Source organism: Dermochelys coriacea, chromosome 7 (assembly GCF_009764565.3).
Source record: "Dermochelys coriacea isolate rDerCor1 chromosome 7, rDerCor1.pri.v4, whole genome shotgun sequence".
Lineage (NCBI taxonomy): Eukaryota > Metazoa > Chordata > Testudines > Dermochelyidae > Dermochelys > Dermochelys coriacea.
In genome coordinates, this window is record NC_050074.1 from 57,661,493 (window position 1) to 57,676,431 (window position 14,939).

The following is a 14,939-nucleotide window of genomic DNA, read 5'->3' on the forward strand; positions in this document are numbered from 1 at the left end:
TTAACTGTTTAATATGAAACCTGATTTGAGAGAGCACAACTGAATGCAAGATACATAGATGAAAAAAGTAAAATTTTATCTAAAGACAAACAGCCACATCAGTAAAGATATGGATAAGGCCACCCAGGCTCATTTGCCTTCCAATCTTTCTTACTTGGAATGGAAATAAAGCAGAGAAACCCAGTCAAATAATGGCTCATAGATAAGGTAGCTTATTTTTATGATTTGGATTACACCAGTGCTCTTTTGGCACGTCCTGCATCAAATCCTCTGATTTTTACATTATGAGGAAGTTGCCTCAGAAACTCATTAGTTCTAATACTGAATTTTTGACATTTTCTTCTGCTAATTCCCCCCCTTTCTTTTTTTGTGAAATGCACCATCATCACCTTGACCATATCTATTTGCTTTGATTTAGCACGTGGGGTTAATGGTAAAATTTATTTGCTTTGAGAGGGAATAGTTTAACATATTTTTCTTTTTTTCCTCAGTATGTTTAGATCACACAAAAACAAACAGAGATCCCATCAACCATTTTAAACTTTAGTGGTTTATCTTTCCCCACCTTTAGATCGTCTGACTTTATGAAAGCTAATTAAAAACAGAGGATAAATGGAAGAGTGTTCAGTAGCGACTGCCGTTTTACACTAAACAGACCACATTTAAAAACAATACGTTGCTGAATACAAAGTAATAAAGAGGTGTTGCTAGCTAGTTGTTTTGGCTTACCCCAGGGTCGAATGTAACCCTGGAAGTCAATCAGACACACAAGTTGGGGAGGTAATATCTTTTATTGGACCAACTTCTGATGGTGAGAGAATGAAGCTTTCGAGCTTACACAGAGATTTTTTGAACTCTTCAAGCAAACAGAAGAAGAGTTGTGTAAGCTCAAAAGTTTGTTCCTGTCACCAACAGAAGTTGGTCCAATGAAAGATATCACCTCCCCAACTCGTCTCTCGAAATCCTGGGACCGACACAGTTACAACACCACTGCATACAACTTTAAAGTCAATGGCAGATTTACACAGAAGTACCAACCAAAGCAGCGTATTCTCCAAGTTGCTACAAATGTATGTTCTTAAGTTTCTCTCACTGATGATGGAATCTTAGACAAGTTCTTCCCACACTAGTTTGTATTCTCCGCACCATCATGTTTTCTTGGCTACACCTAGCGAGCCAAAGTCTCCTGTGAGCCCAGACCTCTTGAGAACAGAGAATACATTCTCTATCTGAACCTCATTTCTCACAGCTGAGGAAAAGTTAAAGTCATGAACAGTTCTCTCAACTTGTTCTGAATGCTAGTTGCCTTGTAGTTTACCAAACTTTAGAATTACTGTACCTTCCAAAACACATCCACCCACACCTACACCCCCCCACCCTTTTGTCTGATCACAGCCATTTGTCTGATTACATTTTAACCATGTGTTATACACTCAGCCTACCTGCATTCATAGCTGGTTGCCAATCCAGTTTTCTTGCCACAGAGAAAGCAGTGCTTTGTAGTTTTCTTTTTTGTTTGCATTGAACCATTCACAGGTGGGAGATGGGTTGCTTCACCTGCTTTCAAAGGTAAAACATGTAATGAACATATTGTATAGTTACGTTTGCTGTTAAACACTTGTATTTCAAGAGATGATATTCAACTAATCCCACAGCCAGAGAACATACTTTGCCTTTACATAGCACCTTTCACATGGGGCTCCCAGTCTATTTTACAAGCATCAGTTAAGCCTCACAGCATCTTAGGAAAGGGGAGGTAGGTTGTGGGTCCTGACATACAAGAGAGGTTACGCAACTGGTCTACGTTTACCTTAATGAAGGGCAGAACCAAGCGGTGCAGCTCCAAGCCTGTCTCCCTGTTGCACTGTCTGTGTTTTTATTTTGTGACTGGAACAGAATGCCTTGACCACTGATGACTTTCCAGTGGAATCAGTGGACTATTAGGATGTACCCAGTATAGCGCATATGCACCAGCAAGTAAACTCAGATTTAAATATCACAATATAACAGGTGTCTGGCTATGTTAACATTTTAAAGTTTTGCAGGCATATTGCAAGTTAACGCTTTAGTCAATCACCTTGTCCATGCACACCTACTGTATGATGCTATGTGGCAAGTGATGGTTAGCAACCAGGAGAGGAAAATACCAACCTATACAGAGGATTATAAATGCATTTCTACTGCACTCATCACCATAGTATCTGGATGCTCACAGCACAAGCCATCAGTACATAAGTACTTTATGTACGGCACATCTTAGTTTCCAGTAGCCAGTCCTTTTCAGATGTAACTGGCAGCGGACCAAATTCAGCCCTAAGCTAAGCTGACAGCTCTCAGTGCGTGACTGGGAGTTGTGCCTGCTTATACAAGGGCTGAGTTTGTCCCACTGAAGCTATGGCTGCTTGGCATGGAAGACTTATTTCTAGATCTAGCTAGTTCACACCATCAGTTTCATCCTCTAAAACTGTGCTCAATTTACTGGAGCCATTTTGGGGAGCCGGTTTTGTCCCCAGACACTTATCAGGGGGTTTCAGTTAGCCCAGTTTGGGAATGGTGTTGAGAGCAGTATATAATATTAAGTGTTTATACAACAGGGTGGGTTTAGAAGTATTTTTCCTACTGTGGACCACACAGATTCATAGATCCCAAGGCCAGAAGGGCCACTGTTATCATCTCTATAGCACAGGCCAGAGAACTGCCCCAAAATAACTCCCCAAAAAAGAGACTGCCTCATGGACAAATGCCCTCCCATCTGCAATCAAATAATATCCTTGCTGCTCATACAGCAATTGCTTACATGGAGAAATAATATTAGGGAAGCTTTTAGCTCATAGTTAGCTGTCTTTAATGTGGTACGGGAGCTGGAAATGAGAGAAGCCATCACCATGTGACTAGCCAGCCCTCCACGGACCACTCGTGATTTGCAGAGTATAGTTTGGGAATTGCTGTTTTCAATACTGTCTTGCTCTTTCCAAGGCAATTCACCTGGCTGACAAATTTACTGTAACATCAGCCACTGAAGAGTGAAGTTTTCAGCACACTGCAGGAGACCATTAGCAATTGGTTTCCTAGGAAATCTCCCAAGGCTCTGCACAGTGCAACACCAGACTCTTCTTTTCAGATGTCTCGAACTGTTTGCAAGACATGCTGTTTGTTGGCATAACAGTGGTTTTCAACCTTTTTTCATTTGCAGACCCCTACAAAATTTTGAATGGAAGTGCGGACCCCTTTGGAAATCTGAGTCTGCGAACCAGCAGGGATCCACGGACCACAGGCTGAAAACCACTGGCATACCGTGCATCAGGCTAGACCCTCTGCTGGTGTAAATTGGCATAGCTCTATTTAAGACATCCGATGAAGTGAGCTGTAGCTCACGAAAGCTTATGCTCTAATAAATTTGTTAGTCTCTAAGGTGCCAGAAGTACTCCTTTTCTTTTTGCGAATACAGACTAACACGGCTGCTACTCTGAAACCTATTTAAGACAGTGTTGCTAGTTTATACCTCCTGAGAATATGGTTCACCATGCTTTGCCACAAATGCTTGAAAAATAAATGTCTGGTAATAAATGTTACCCTGCCAGTCTCTGATAAGACTGCTTAGATCTGATCTTCCAAGTGCATTCAATTGCATTTCATCTGATTATTCAAATGCTGCCACTTTGAACCACTCAAAATGCTTCAAAGCAGATGAAGGAGAAAACTGTGTAAGAGCCTATTAAATATACCCAAGCAGTTTGCAAACAAGATTGTTTGCAGAGTTAAAAAGACAAACATACCAGAAGTCAAGCTACTTGGCAACCAATAGCAGCTGGAGATTACAATACAGTATACACATCTCATATGATGGATGTTTCAAGAGTAACAGAGTCAGCTAGCGTTCTCGCAAAGTTATATGACCTACATGTACAAAGTCTACCATATACCCCTCCCCCAACTAAAGAAAACCTGATATATTTTATTTATAAGGCCCTTCCAGTCAAATGCATTATTCTGGCACAGATAACAGCACCAAGAGTGGTGCAACAAAAAAACAAACAAGCTTTGACAGTGCAAGCATGGCAAGCATGTATATATAGCCATGTAATAAGTCCAGAAGGAGGAGAAACCTTAATATCCCACTTACCCTTATCGGCTGTACACGATCGCAGAGGAGAAGGGAAGAAAATAGTACCAAGTACTACAAAACACTCACCCCCAACTCACTTTTTGGAGTGGACTACATAAGCAATAGCTTCCTTGACCCTGGCGAATACCATTATAGTGCACACATACCCCCTTTAGACTGGAGATTGGTGCTAAGGACACAGACTGACATTAATGTAGCTTTGGATTAACCAACAATGATACCAGCAGTGGAAAGAAGACAGTGTCCACTGCCTCTGCTCATAGGTCATCAGCAGTTGTAACTGTGAAAATAATAGGATTCCCTTGTGAGGAACAAGATCTTCTAGCTGATTCATCACAAACATATCTTAGATCTTATTGCTCATCACTTTTTCCAAAGTCATGCTAGGTGGAGGAAAAGACTGTAGGACAACTGTGAAGGGTGTAAAGCAAAAAAGGAAAAGAGTCAATCATGCTCAACTGATTTCTTAATTCCTAAGTAAAAAAGAGTCACTGCTGTTGTGAATGAGTTCTTTGGACTTGCATGCAGGTTTAGGGATTGCCTGCAGGCTCTGAAAGTTAGAAAAACTAGAGATATTCTATCCAACCCCAAAACAACAGTCCTAACTACCCAAGATGTCTTGCTTGCACCAGAAAGCTATGCAAGGCTTGAAGCCAGTCGAGGCCTTCCCAGGCACCTGCTATTGAGAAAGATTTAAGAGTTTTAAAAAGATGAAAAAACTCTTGAGTTTACTGAGCCAATACAAAAATAACTATTAAAGCTAATCTGAAGACAAAATGAACACATTGATACTTTCCTTGAATAAGGAATTAAATATAGCCAAGAAGCTTATCTCCAGGACTGTGAGAAAGAATGGTATTCATCACTATAGGGCTTACTCTGCAACACACTCCCTGAGATGCATAACTGACTCTTTAAGGAAAAAGTTTCACAGAGACAAAAGATCTGGTGAGGTCTTATCAGGCCATGTGCTGGAGCAATCAGTGCTTAAAGCAACAGTAGCTAGTAGCAGTATCCTTCTACCTCTGTCCCTAATAAATAGCTAGACTTGTTTCATACAGCAGAGCTACTTCCATATGCTGAACTAGGCTAGGTGCACACTGTTCTTGTTCTCTAATAATGGAACTACAAAAATTGTTCAGAGAAACATCTGCTTACATACAACTGAGTTTTAATCACACACCAATGACTGTTTAACATTCAGATTATCAAAATATACTAATATTCAAAATGGAACCAAAAATAAGAATGTTATTCATGGGAACTTGTCCAGAGATTAATACTCCCCTTAAAGAATATCTAATGCTGTTGGATATCCAAATATAAAACACTTGCAAGTTACAATGATATTCTGAACACTAAGATCTTACCACAATACGTACAACTGTACATGCATGTAAAAGAAGATATACCTATGTAAAAGTCTGAATCATTTACAAGTACAGTGCATTAAAATCTGTCCTGCTCACTTGAAATTCTTGAGTATATAACTCTAAATGAAGTGTGCGTCAACTAAGCTATTAATGTTAAAACTATCTTTAGGCAAACATTATATAAATTATTGGCAGTGTTAAGTAGAAAGTAGGCTACAATTTAAATACAAAATGCTGCAATAAACAAATCTTAACGAACAATGGTAAGAGTTATGTAAAAACAAAAAAAAGTGGGATGAAACAAAGCAAACAGACAATTTTTTTAAGACCAGGTCTACACTACAAACTTACATCGGTTTAACCATGTTGCTTGGGGTGTGAAAAAGCCATACCCCTGAGCAACATATTTATACCAACCTAACCCCCGGTGTAGTCAGCATTATACTTCTCCTGTCAACATGGCTACCACCTCTTGGGAAGGTGGATTAATTATGCCAACGGGAGAAGCTCTCCTGTCGGCTTAGTAGCATCTTCACTGAAGTGATTTAGTTGCACCGCTGCAGCGTTTTAAGTGTAGACCTGCCCTAAGAAAAGTGTGTATTGGCAAGGAAAACATGGCAGCTAGGCATTAGGAAGCGTACAGGAACAAGATGGCAGCAACAGGTAAGAACTTATTTTATTAAATTAGAAATATAGATCAAGATTTTCAAGCTTGGATCCCCAAAGTTGGGACCTAAATCCACATATAGGCATTAAACATGTGGCTTGATTTTTAGCAGGTATTGCACATTCACAACTCCCCACTAACACAAGTAGTGTGCTCTAATAATAAACCAAACTCAGGACCTTACCTGTAACCCTCAACTCCCACCCTGCCCTCACCTGCTCCATGTTTCCTATTGCAAGGTCTTTCAGGACCCAGTCCTGCACACATAAGAGTAACTTCACTATGTGAAACGAAAAGGAGTACTTGTGGCACCTTAGAGACTAACAAATTTATTAGAGCATAAGCTTTCGTGAGCTACAGCTCACTTCATCGGATGCATTCCTGATGAAATGAGCTGTAGCTCACGAAAGCTTATGCTCTAACAAATTTGTTAGTCTCTAAGGTGCCACAAGTACTCCTTTTCTTTTTGCGAATACAGACTAACACGGCTGCTACTCTGAAACTCTTCGCTATGTGAGTAGTCCCACTGACTTTAATAGGTGCATAACTGTTTGCAGGATCATCCCCTTTACAGTATAAACCTCAGTGCAGAGAACGTGTATTTTTGTGGATGATGCAGAACACCCTTGGGCGCTCAGTGAACAACAAAAATAATGCAGCTAAAACACAACTACACCACCACGTCCACGCTCTTTTATAGCACTGATGGAAAGTGCTTTAAAAAGGGCAGTATCATTACCCCCATTTTACTGATGGGGAAACTGAGGCATGGAGAGGCAGTGGCTTGCCCAAGGTCATCCAACAGGGCAGTGACAGAGCCAGGAATACTCTCCTGGGTCCCAAATTCTACCCAAGGCCAGAATGAGATCCATGTATGAAAGCACAACTCAAAATATTCAGGTTTAATCCATTCTGTAAAAATCTAGTACAGAGAAAGCGTTTCAAAGCTTTATGCCCTACACAAAGGTATAATTCTTGCTCTGGGTGTGTTTGATAACTGGGAAGAGACTTAAACAGTCAACTTCAGCTCTTTAAACAAATTCACATTACTTACCTACTCTTTTCCCTGTAGCTGCAACATTTCCATTCATTCCAAGCCCATGGGCAGACTAAAAACAAGAATATTTTAAGTGGAATTACTGACAGATGGTAGACAAATAAAAGATTAAGCAATTTCATATCAGCTTGTCTGAAGCTCATGTTGTATCAGTCAATATACGTATGAAGAGAGCTATGAGAAGTATTTTGTACATGAAGTTCAAGTTAACTGGAACAAACCTTGTTTAAAATGATTGTGATTTAATAGTCTTTCCATACTTTATACAGCATATTAGAAATGTGGTACAGCATATTAAAAGTCTGTGGTTAGGCACGTACAGTGGCAGTTATAAGGTAGCCTTTAAAATGGCTCACAATTAATGAACAGCTGGAGGAGCCAAATGACATTTCGACACATACAGTATTTAGCCAACAGAGTTACAAGTAGTAAAGGAGTTTACATTCTGAACCAAAAGTACTTTAATATTACTGTAAATCTGTGGGGAAATTGCCTCTAGAAACCCATTAGCTAAACATGCAATCAAGGTACCAAAGAAATCTAAAAAACCATCTGTTTCAACTACTGATGGCGTGAGATGAGATTTATAGTTCCCCAGATTGAAAAATAGGCATTTTTTGGCAGTCTTTACTAGAGACTACTGTACAGGAAAACCCCAATTGTTCAGGAAATACTGACACTTACTAGGAAGTATTCAGCAGCTTCATCTGGGGGAGAGGCTTTCCTAAAGCTTTCTTCCTGAAAACGCTGGAGGTTCGTAGGTAGTGCAATACCAGAAGTCCGAAACCTGCCTGTCCCGCAGGAATTCTGTAAACTTTCCCTGCTTGTGCTTCGGGCCAGCGAAGCTAGAAATTCTAAGTTATTTACAGAACCCACAGGTTCTTTGGATGCCTTGTTTGCCATCTCTGTGATGTCCCTAGCCTCTATTTTAGAAATTATATCAGGTCTTTTGCCAGGTGAGTCTACCTTCACACCATGAAATCTTGTAGTCCTTGGAAAAGAGGAGTCTGCCAAATTACGGACCTCCAAAGATCGGAGCAGATTTGGGGAGGCAGCAGGTCTCAAGTTACTGACCTCAAAGCATTTGGGTTGTGTCTGTGGTTTCAGAGAACTGTGATGTGCCATTTGGGCTGAATACCGAAGAGGTGACAAGAGTGTGTTCTTCGGAGGACTTAGTTCACGAGTGTTGAGAAGCCCAGTCTCCATTGTTGTAGCGTTCAAGATATTTGTAATGGGTTTGCTATGCTGTTCTACAGCCTTAGATTCCTCATCCCCCTCAGACAGTCCAAGCTCTGGGTTTACCTTCCCTATTCCATATAACTCACTATACTGTTCAGCAGTGTTTGCTTCTGCTAACAAAGCAAAAGCATCTGTTTCAGGTAGAAGCTTGTCTTCTGTTGCACACAGTTCTACGTTTGTTAGATGTGGATACAAGACAGGATCGTCCTCATTTGTGGATGTCACATTTTCTAAAGCTTTTTTGGAATTTGTAGGTAGTGATGGGACAGGGGGAAGGAAGTTATTTGTAGGTAGTTTTGCATTTTCTAGTTCGACACGAGATATTTTCGGTGGTAGTCGAATGCTATTAACTGACTGAGACCGGGAGGTGCTCTCCCAATTGTCATCTTCCTTAAGAAAGTCACTAGTAATGGATGGCATTGTTCTACCAGCAGTGGCCAAAGTAGCCAAAGCTGAAAGTGCATTCTGGGAAGACTCCGAGGGATACAAATTCCCAGGAGGAGGTAGGCAGGACTGTCCAATGTGGGGAAGTACTCTTAAAAACCGGTGACGAGCAACTGCTGCTGAACTGCTAGACGGTCGAGGAGTTATAGGTGGACGAGGTTTTACCTTGACAGTCTTCTTAGGCTATTTCAAAGGAAAAAAGACATTAATTGTGTTACAGTAGCATCTAGAGAATCCAACTTAGACTAGGTCCCCATTGTGCTGGGGCTGTACGTACACATTGCAAGAGATTGATCCTGCACAGAAGATAAAGGAAGTACTCTCATTCCTGTTTTACAGACAGGAGACTGATGCACAGAGACTAAAGTGACTTACCTAAGTTCTACTGCAGAAGTGGGAACTGAACCCAGCCTAGTGCCTCAGTCTCTTGTTCATACTCTTGCTAATTAAAAAGGCATCAACACTTTCCAGCAGCTAATTATCTTGCTTACTGATTAAGAAAAGCGGGTGAGGTAATATTTTTTATTGGATCAACTTTTCTGTTGGTGGAAGGACAAGTTTTCAAGCTACAAATGTGTAGCTCAAAAGCTTGTCCAATCCTCCAATGGAAGTTGGTCCAATAAAAGATATTACCTCACCTACCTTGTGTGTCTCATATCCTGGGACTGACACCACTTGCTTATTGACTGTACTTATAAACACTATAGCATTACTACAAAACAGCAAACTTAAGTATTAAATAGCCTTATGTTAGTGAAGCATTGAAAGGTGATACAACACTGAATTCTTTGACTGCGGAGGCAGTGGGTCCAGATTAAACTATTATTTGCATAAAAGACATGCCCTTTATGTCTACATTATCCAAGAGCACACCCAGAGTTTATTTAATCAGCACTCTAGAAAGACCTGCACTGGGAAGGCATGAACCATTTTATCATGAGGGTATTGAGATCACAGCCTCACCTTTTTACTGAGATTCATGTTCTCCATCTTTGCCTTGAGCAGCTTCATTTTATTCATAGTAATCGAGTTCTCAATAATCTGTTGGCCAGAAGGAGATGCCTCTGTTTCTTCGTCTTCATCTGCGTATAAGTTATAAACTGAACCACCACTGAAAAGAGAAAGAAAACAAAAACTATCAATGTAGAGTATACACACACATACAACTAGAAAGTCAAAGCCAGTAGTCCATCTGTTGACAAAGCATTATATGAACTGTAGGAAAGGATATTTCAAAAGTAATTTTCTTAGGTGAAAACAAGAATTCCTTAAATGGGATGTTCACACCATGAAATGATAATGAGATTAAAATATAGGCAAACTACTGGGAAATTATTGTACTGTATGCAGTTGTTTTGCACCCCACTATATATTTTCCCCTAAAAGTCAACATCCAGTTCCAATAACGTCTCCTGCTGGCACGGCCAAAGCTGTTAAATTGTGTGACTCAGACAACAGGCTGATCAGTTTTCCCATTAACCAGACACTGTCATGGATGGGAAGTCCAAATTTCTACCCATCCCAAGGGGTGCTTTCATAAAAAATGGAAATGGAGGGGTCACCCATGTGGATTTGACAATATATGTCTGTTTTTTAAAATAAAAAACAAACAGGATCAGTTAGGGTTCTAAAGAATCTCATTTGGAAAAAGGAAACACTAATACCACTAGACCTAACAAGACAAAATACATCTAACACAGCCTGCCAATCAATGTGACTGATCACTGAAAATGTAACATTACACCATCTTCTAAAATACACAGAATGGAAGTAGAATATGGACCTCAATCTGTTTTAAATCTTATACCTGATTTTTTTCCCCTCTAGCAAGCATTATTCTATTAATACACATCTAACATTTAACTGTGATACACTGGGAACATTAAAAAGCTGATAGGTTTTGATTCATACACATGTCTTATCAAGTTTAACAGAAGTATTTTCTCTCCGAGAGAGACAGAAAGAACTAACAGCCAGGAAGTAGTTATCGCTGGTCAAACAGGTATAATTATAACAAAGCATTCCAAATTTTATATTTGCGCGAGCCACATGTCTAAATCATATGATCACAAATTAAAGCGGTCATCTTCCATGGTTTACAGAGGCAATCTGCTCCACTTAAATGAAGAACCAGTATTTGTGTTGACTCTCTAGGCAAAGATCAAGGACAGTTCTTGGAAGAATAGGAAGGCAAATCCTAAATTAGAATATGAACAACAGTCATGTATTTCCGCACTAGAAACTGAACAACTGTGTGTAGAGAGAAACCACAAACATTTGATTTCTTTAATGCATAATCTTTACTAGTAAAGGTCTCTTCCAGCCTCTCAATCTTGCAAATAACTAAAAAAGTCACTTGTCTGCCTGTTGTTCACCTACAATTGTTCTAAGCAAGGCCTATGATAACTACAACAAAAGAATTGAGAGCTCTCCCCACCCTCCCCCCCTTTTTACTTTGTGCAATTGACAGCATGTCTCTTCCACTGCTTTTCCTGTAGTAGGTTTTCCTGTTTGAACAGGTCTCACACCACTCACTCGGGACGGGGGGCATTTTTTAAAAAGAGGAAAGCGTCTGGAAAACCACAAATTGTGATGGGAATTTGGGGAGAGAAAGTACCTGAAACTACCTCCAAGAAATTGTTTGAATGAGTGGATTTCAAGCAGACTGGGTCCTTTTAAGTATCAGTCTTCATGAGTTCCATGCTGTAAAATTCATCCTTACCTGAAGTAGGGTTTGAATAAGCCCCCAATCCCCAGGGCCCCAGGAGTGGTGCATGAGGGCTACACCAAGACTTTAGCAACCTTCCTCTTCAACATAAAGATAATGCAATTGCATTATTTGTTTACTGTTTAGCAGGTGCTAACTTTTACCTTTACTGTAAGGATGGGATAAAATGGTCCAGAGGGACAGGCCACATACTCCAAACCAGCCCCAGGTAGCATCAATTGCTCTGGGGATGAGAGGTTTGGGATGTGGGAGGGGGCTCAGGGTTGGGGCAGACAGGGTGCGGGGGGATGAGGGCTCTGGGCAAGATTAGGGGTGTAGGGAGTGAGGGCTCCGTCTGGGGCTGGGAATGAGGGGTTTGGGGTGTTGGAGAAGCTCAGGGATAAGGCAGGGGGCTGGAGTGCGGGGGATGAGGGCTCTGGCTGGGACTGGAGATGAGGGGCTCGTGGTGTTGGAGAGGCTCAGGGCTAGGGTAGAGGGTGCGGTGGGGGGTGAAAGCTCTGGCTGGGGGTGTAGGGATTCAACTTTTAACTGTTGGCTGAATCAATGGAGGCTGACAGATTGCCCTCCACCCCAAAAAAGTTTAAACTCATTTAGAAAAAGATGTTTATCTTTCATAACTGTTGTTCTTCAAGATGTGTTGCTCAAGTCCATTCCGTTGACTCCCAAGCAGTATCATCGAAGGGGGGTTCAGACATAGTTCATGGACATGTCGACTGCAGTACAGCTCTGCCAAATCCAGCATCATCTCTGGCTTGCTGGGTGATGGCGTAATGCACCATGAATGTGTGTACTGAAGACCACATTGGGGCCCTGCAGTTGTCCTGGATAGGGACGTGTACCAGGAAGGCAGCTGAAGACGCCCGAGCCCTAGTCGAGTGAGCCTTCACTATCAGTGGAGGCACAACCTGCGCCAACTTGTAACAAATACAGATGCAGGCGATGATCCAATTCAAAATCCTCTGAGAGGACACTGGAAGGCCCTCCTATCAGCTATCGTGATAAAGAGCTGGGTCAATCTGTGGAAGGGCTTGGTGCACTCCAGGTAGAACGCCAGGGCACGCCTGACATCTAGAATGTGCAGCCGCCTCTCCTCATTGGTCACGTGAGACTTTGGACAGAACACCAGGAGGAAGATATCCTGGTTGACATGGAAGCGTGACACCACTTTTGGCAGGAAGGCTGGATGGGGCCGCAGCTGGACCTGCTCCTTGTAGAATATCGTGTATGGGGGCTCCAAAGTGAAGGCTTTAATTTTGGAGACACGTCTCGCCAAGGTAATAGCTACAAGGAATTCAACCTTCCGCGACGAGTGGGAAAGGGAACAAGAAGCCATAGGCTCAAAGGGCAGACCCGTGAGCCAAGAGAGGACCAGGTTGAGGTCCTATTGGGAAACTGGGTCCCGGACCAGTGGAAAGAGTCTTTTAAGGCTTTCAGGAACCTGATCAACATCTCATGCAAGAACACCAATCTACCCTGGATGCAAGGCCAATATGGTGCACCTTGATTAAAGAGAAGTTGAGACCTTGGGGCTTTAAGTGAAGCAGGTAATCCAGGATGGACTGCAGAGACAACTGGGTTGGGGAGATATTCCGCTCCGACGCCCAGCAGAAGAAATGCAACTTTCCTGGCAAAGTGGAAGCACCAGTGGAGGGCTTTCTGCTCTCCAAGACAGCCTGCAGTACCTGACTACAGTAGGCTTGATCCTCTGGATTCAGCCACACAGCATCCAAGTTGTGAGGTGGAGAGGTTCAGTTCAGGTGCAGGAGTCTACCATGATCCTGTAAGAGGAGGTGCGGGCAGCTGGGAAGTGGCCATGGGGCAGCTACGGCCAAGTGATTGGGCATACCGAACCAATGCTGGGGAGGCCGTGCTGGGGTGATCATAATGACCATTCCTTGTCCCTCTTGATCTTTAGGAGGACTTTGCTGATGAGCAGAACTGGTGGGGAGGCATACATCAGGTCTCCTGACCATGATAGAAGAAAGGCATTGGGTAAGTGAGCCTCTGCTGAGGCCTTGGAGAGAACAAAACTGATGGCACTCTGTTCTGTCTGGTGATGAACAAGTCCACTTGGGAAGAGCATTCTGACAACCTCCAAGTGAAGGGACCACTTGTGATGAGAGAAGGACCTGCTGAGGCAATCCACCAGTATCTTACAGAAGCCGGGGAGATACGAGGCTTCCAAGTGGATCGCATGCCGGATGCAGAAGTCCCACAAATGGAGGGCCTTCTGGCACAGAGCTGACAATCAAGCTTCCCTCTGCCTGTTGACATAGAACATGGAGGCCGTGTTGCCTGTCAACCCCTGCACCACCCAGCCAGAAAGTTGGGGGTGGAAGACTCTGCAAACCAGTCAGATGGCTCCCTAACATTTATATGCACCGCAAGCTCCTTTCGAGACCATAGCCCTTGAATCCCAGTGTACCGAGATGTGTTCCTCAAACAAGGTCAGACGCATCCGAAATCAGGGAGACTGTGGGTTGCAGGCTCGCGAATGGTACATTTTCCACCACCAGAGTCAGATCGGACTACCACAGCAGAGAGGTAAGTACCCGCGGAAGGATTGTGATGAATTTGTCTAGGTGATGTCTGGCCGGGGAGTGGACCAACGCCAGCCACATTTGAAGGGGACGCACCCTGAGTCTCGCATGTCGGACAACGAATCTGCATGCTGCCATGTGCCCCAACAGTCTGAGACAGACCCAGGCTGTGGTGAGAGGGTGTGCGGTGATGCTGGCTGTTAGGATATAGCTATTCAGGCCTGCCTGTAAAGGCCTATCCTTTAAGAATGTAGGTATATGTTTATCATTTAGCTAGTAATAGAGGTACACAAGAAAGAATCTGTGTAAGGGCTCCCAAACCTGTGGGGCTGTTGCGGCTTAAACTGCTTCCTCACCGGCCCCAGCATTCGAAGGCCCAGGGAGCACAAGGTAGCCCTAAAATTTTTCAGGCCATGTCATTTACTTTCTGTTTGTTCCGAAAACAGTGCCAGGCCATCGAATGGGAAGTCCTGGATGGCTTGTTGAACCTCCACTGATAGACCTGATGACTGCAACAGGACAACCACCTCATAGAAATGGCCAAAGCCATGTTCCGGGCTGCAGAGTCTGCCACAGCTGAGGCTGCTTGGAGGGCTGCCCTGGCCACAGCTCTGCCCTCATTGAGAATAGCCATGAATTCCTTCCTGGGTTCCTCTGGCACTGAATCCATAAACTTGGGCAAGGACTGCCCAATATTAAAATCATAATGGCCAAGTAAGGCCTGATGATTGACCACTCTCAGCTGGAGGCTGGATGTAGAATAAA

General features: G+C 42.7%; 1 protein-coding gene and 1 long non-coding RNA gene across 13 annotated transcripts in view; one reads left to right on the forward strand and one right to left on the reverse strand.

The window, feature by feature from the left end:
* Window positions 1-14,939, forward strand: part of LOC119858565 — a 58,052-nt gene that overhangs the window by 30,521 nt on the left and 12,592 nt on the right. The gene's annotated exons all lie outside the window — the stretch shown is intronic.
* Window positions 1-14,939, reverse strand: part of ZFAND4 (zinc finger AN1-type containing 4) — a 39,605-nt gene that overhangs the window by 3,867 nt on the left and 20,799 nt on the right. For 7 of the 12 annotated variants that reach the window (XM_038409476.2, XM_038409479.2, XM_043519092.1 and 4 more), the window contains 4 exons: window positions 9,870-10,017; window positions 7,908-9,089; window positions 7,221-7,275; window positions 1,443-1,560 (listed from right to left, as the gene is read on the reverse strand). In XM_038409476.2, coding sequence (XP_038265404.1) covers window positions 1,443-1,560; window positions 7,221-7,275; window positions 7,908-9,089; window positions 9,870-10,017 — 1,503 coding nt within the window. Of the gene's footprint in view, window positions 1-1,442; window positions 3,339-3,473; window positions 7,276-7,907; window positions 9,090-9,869; window positions 10,018-14,939 lie in introns of those variants that run through there. The other 5 variants (XM_043519089.1, XM_038409480.2, XM_038409481.2 and 2 more) reach the window with 2 other exon arrangements.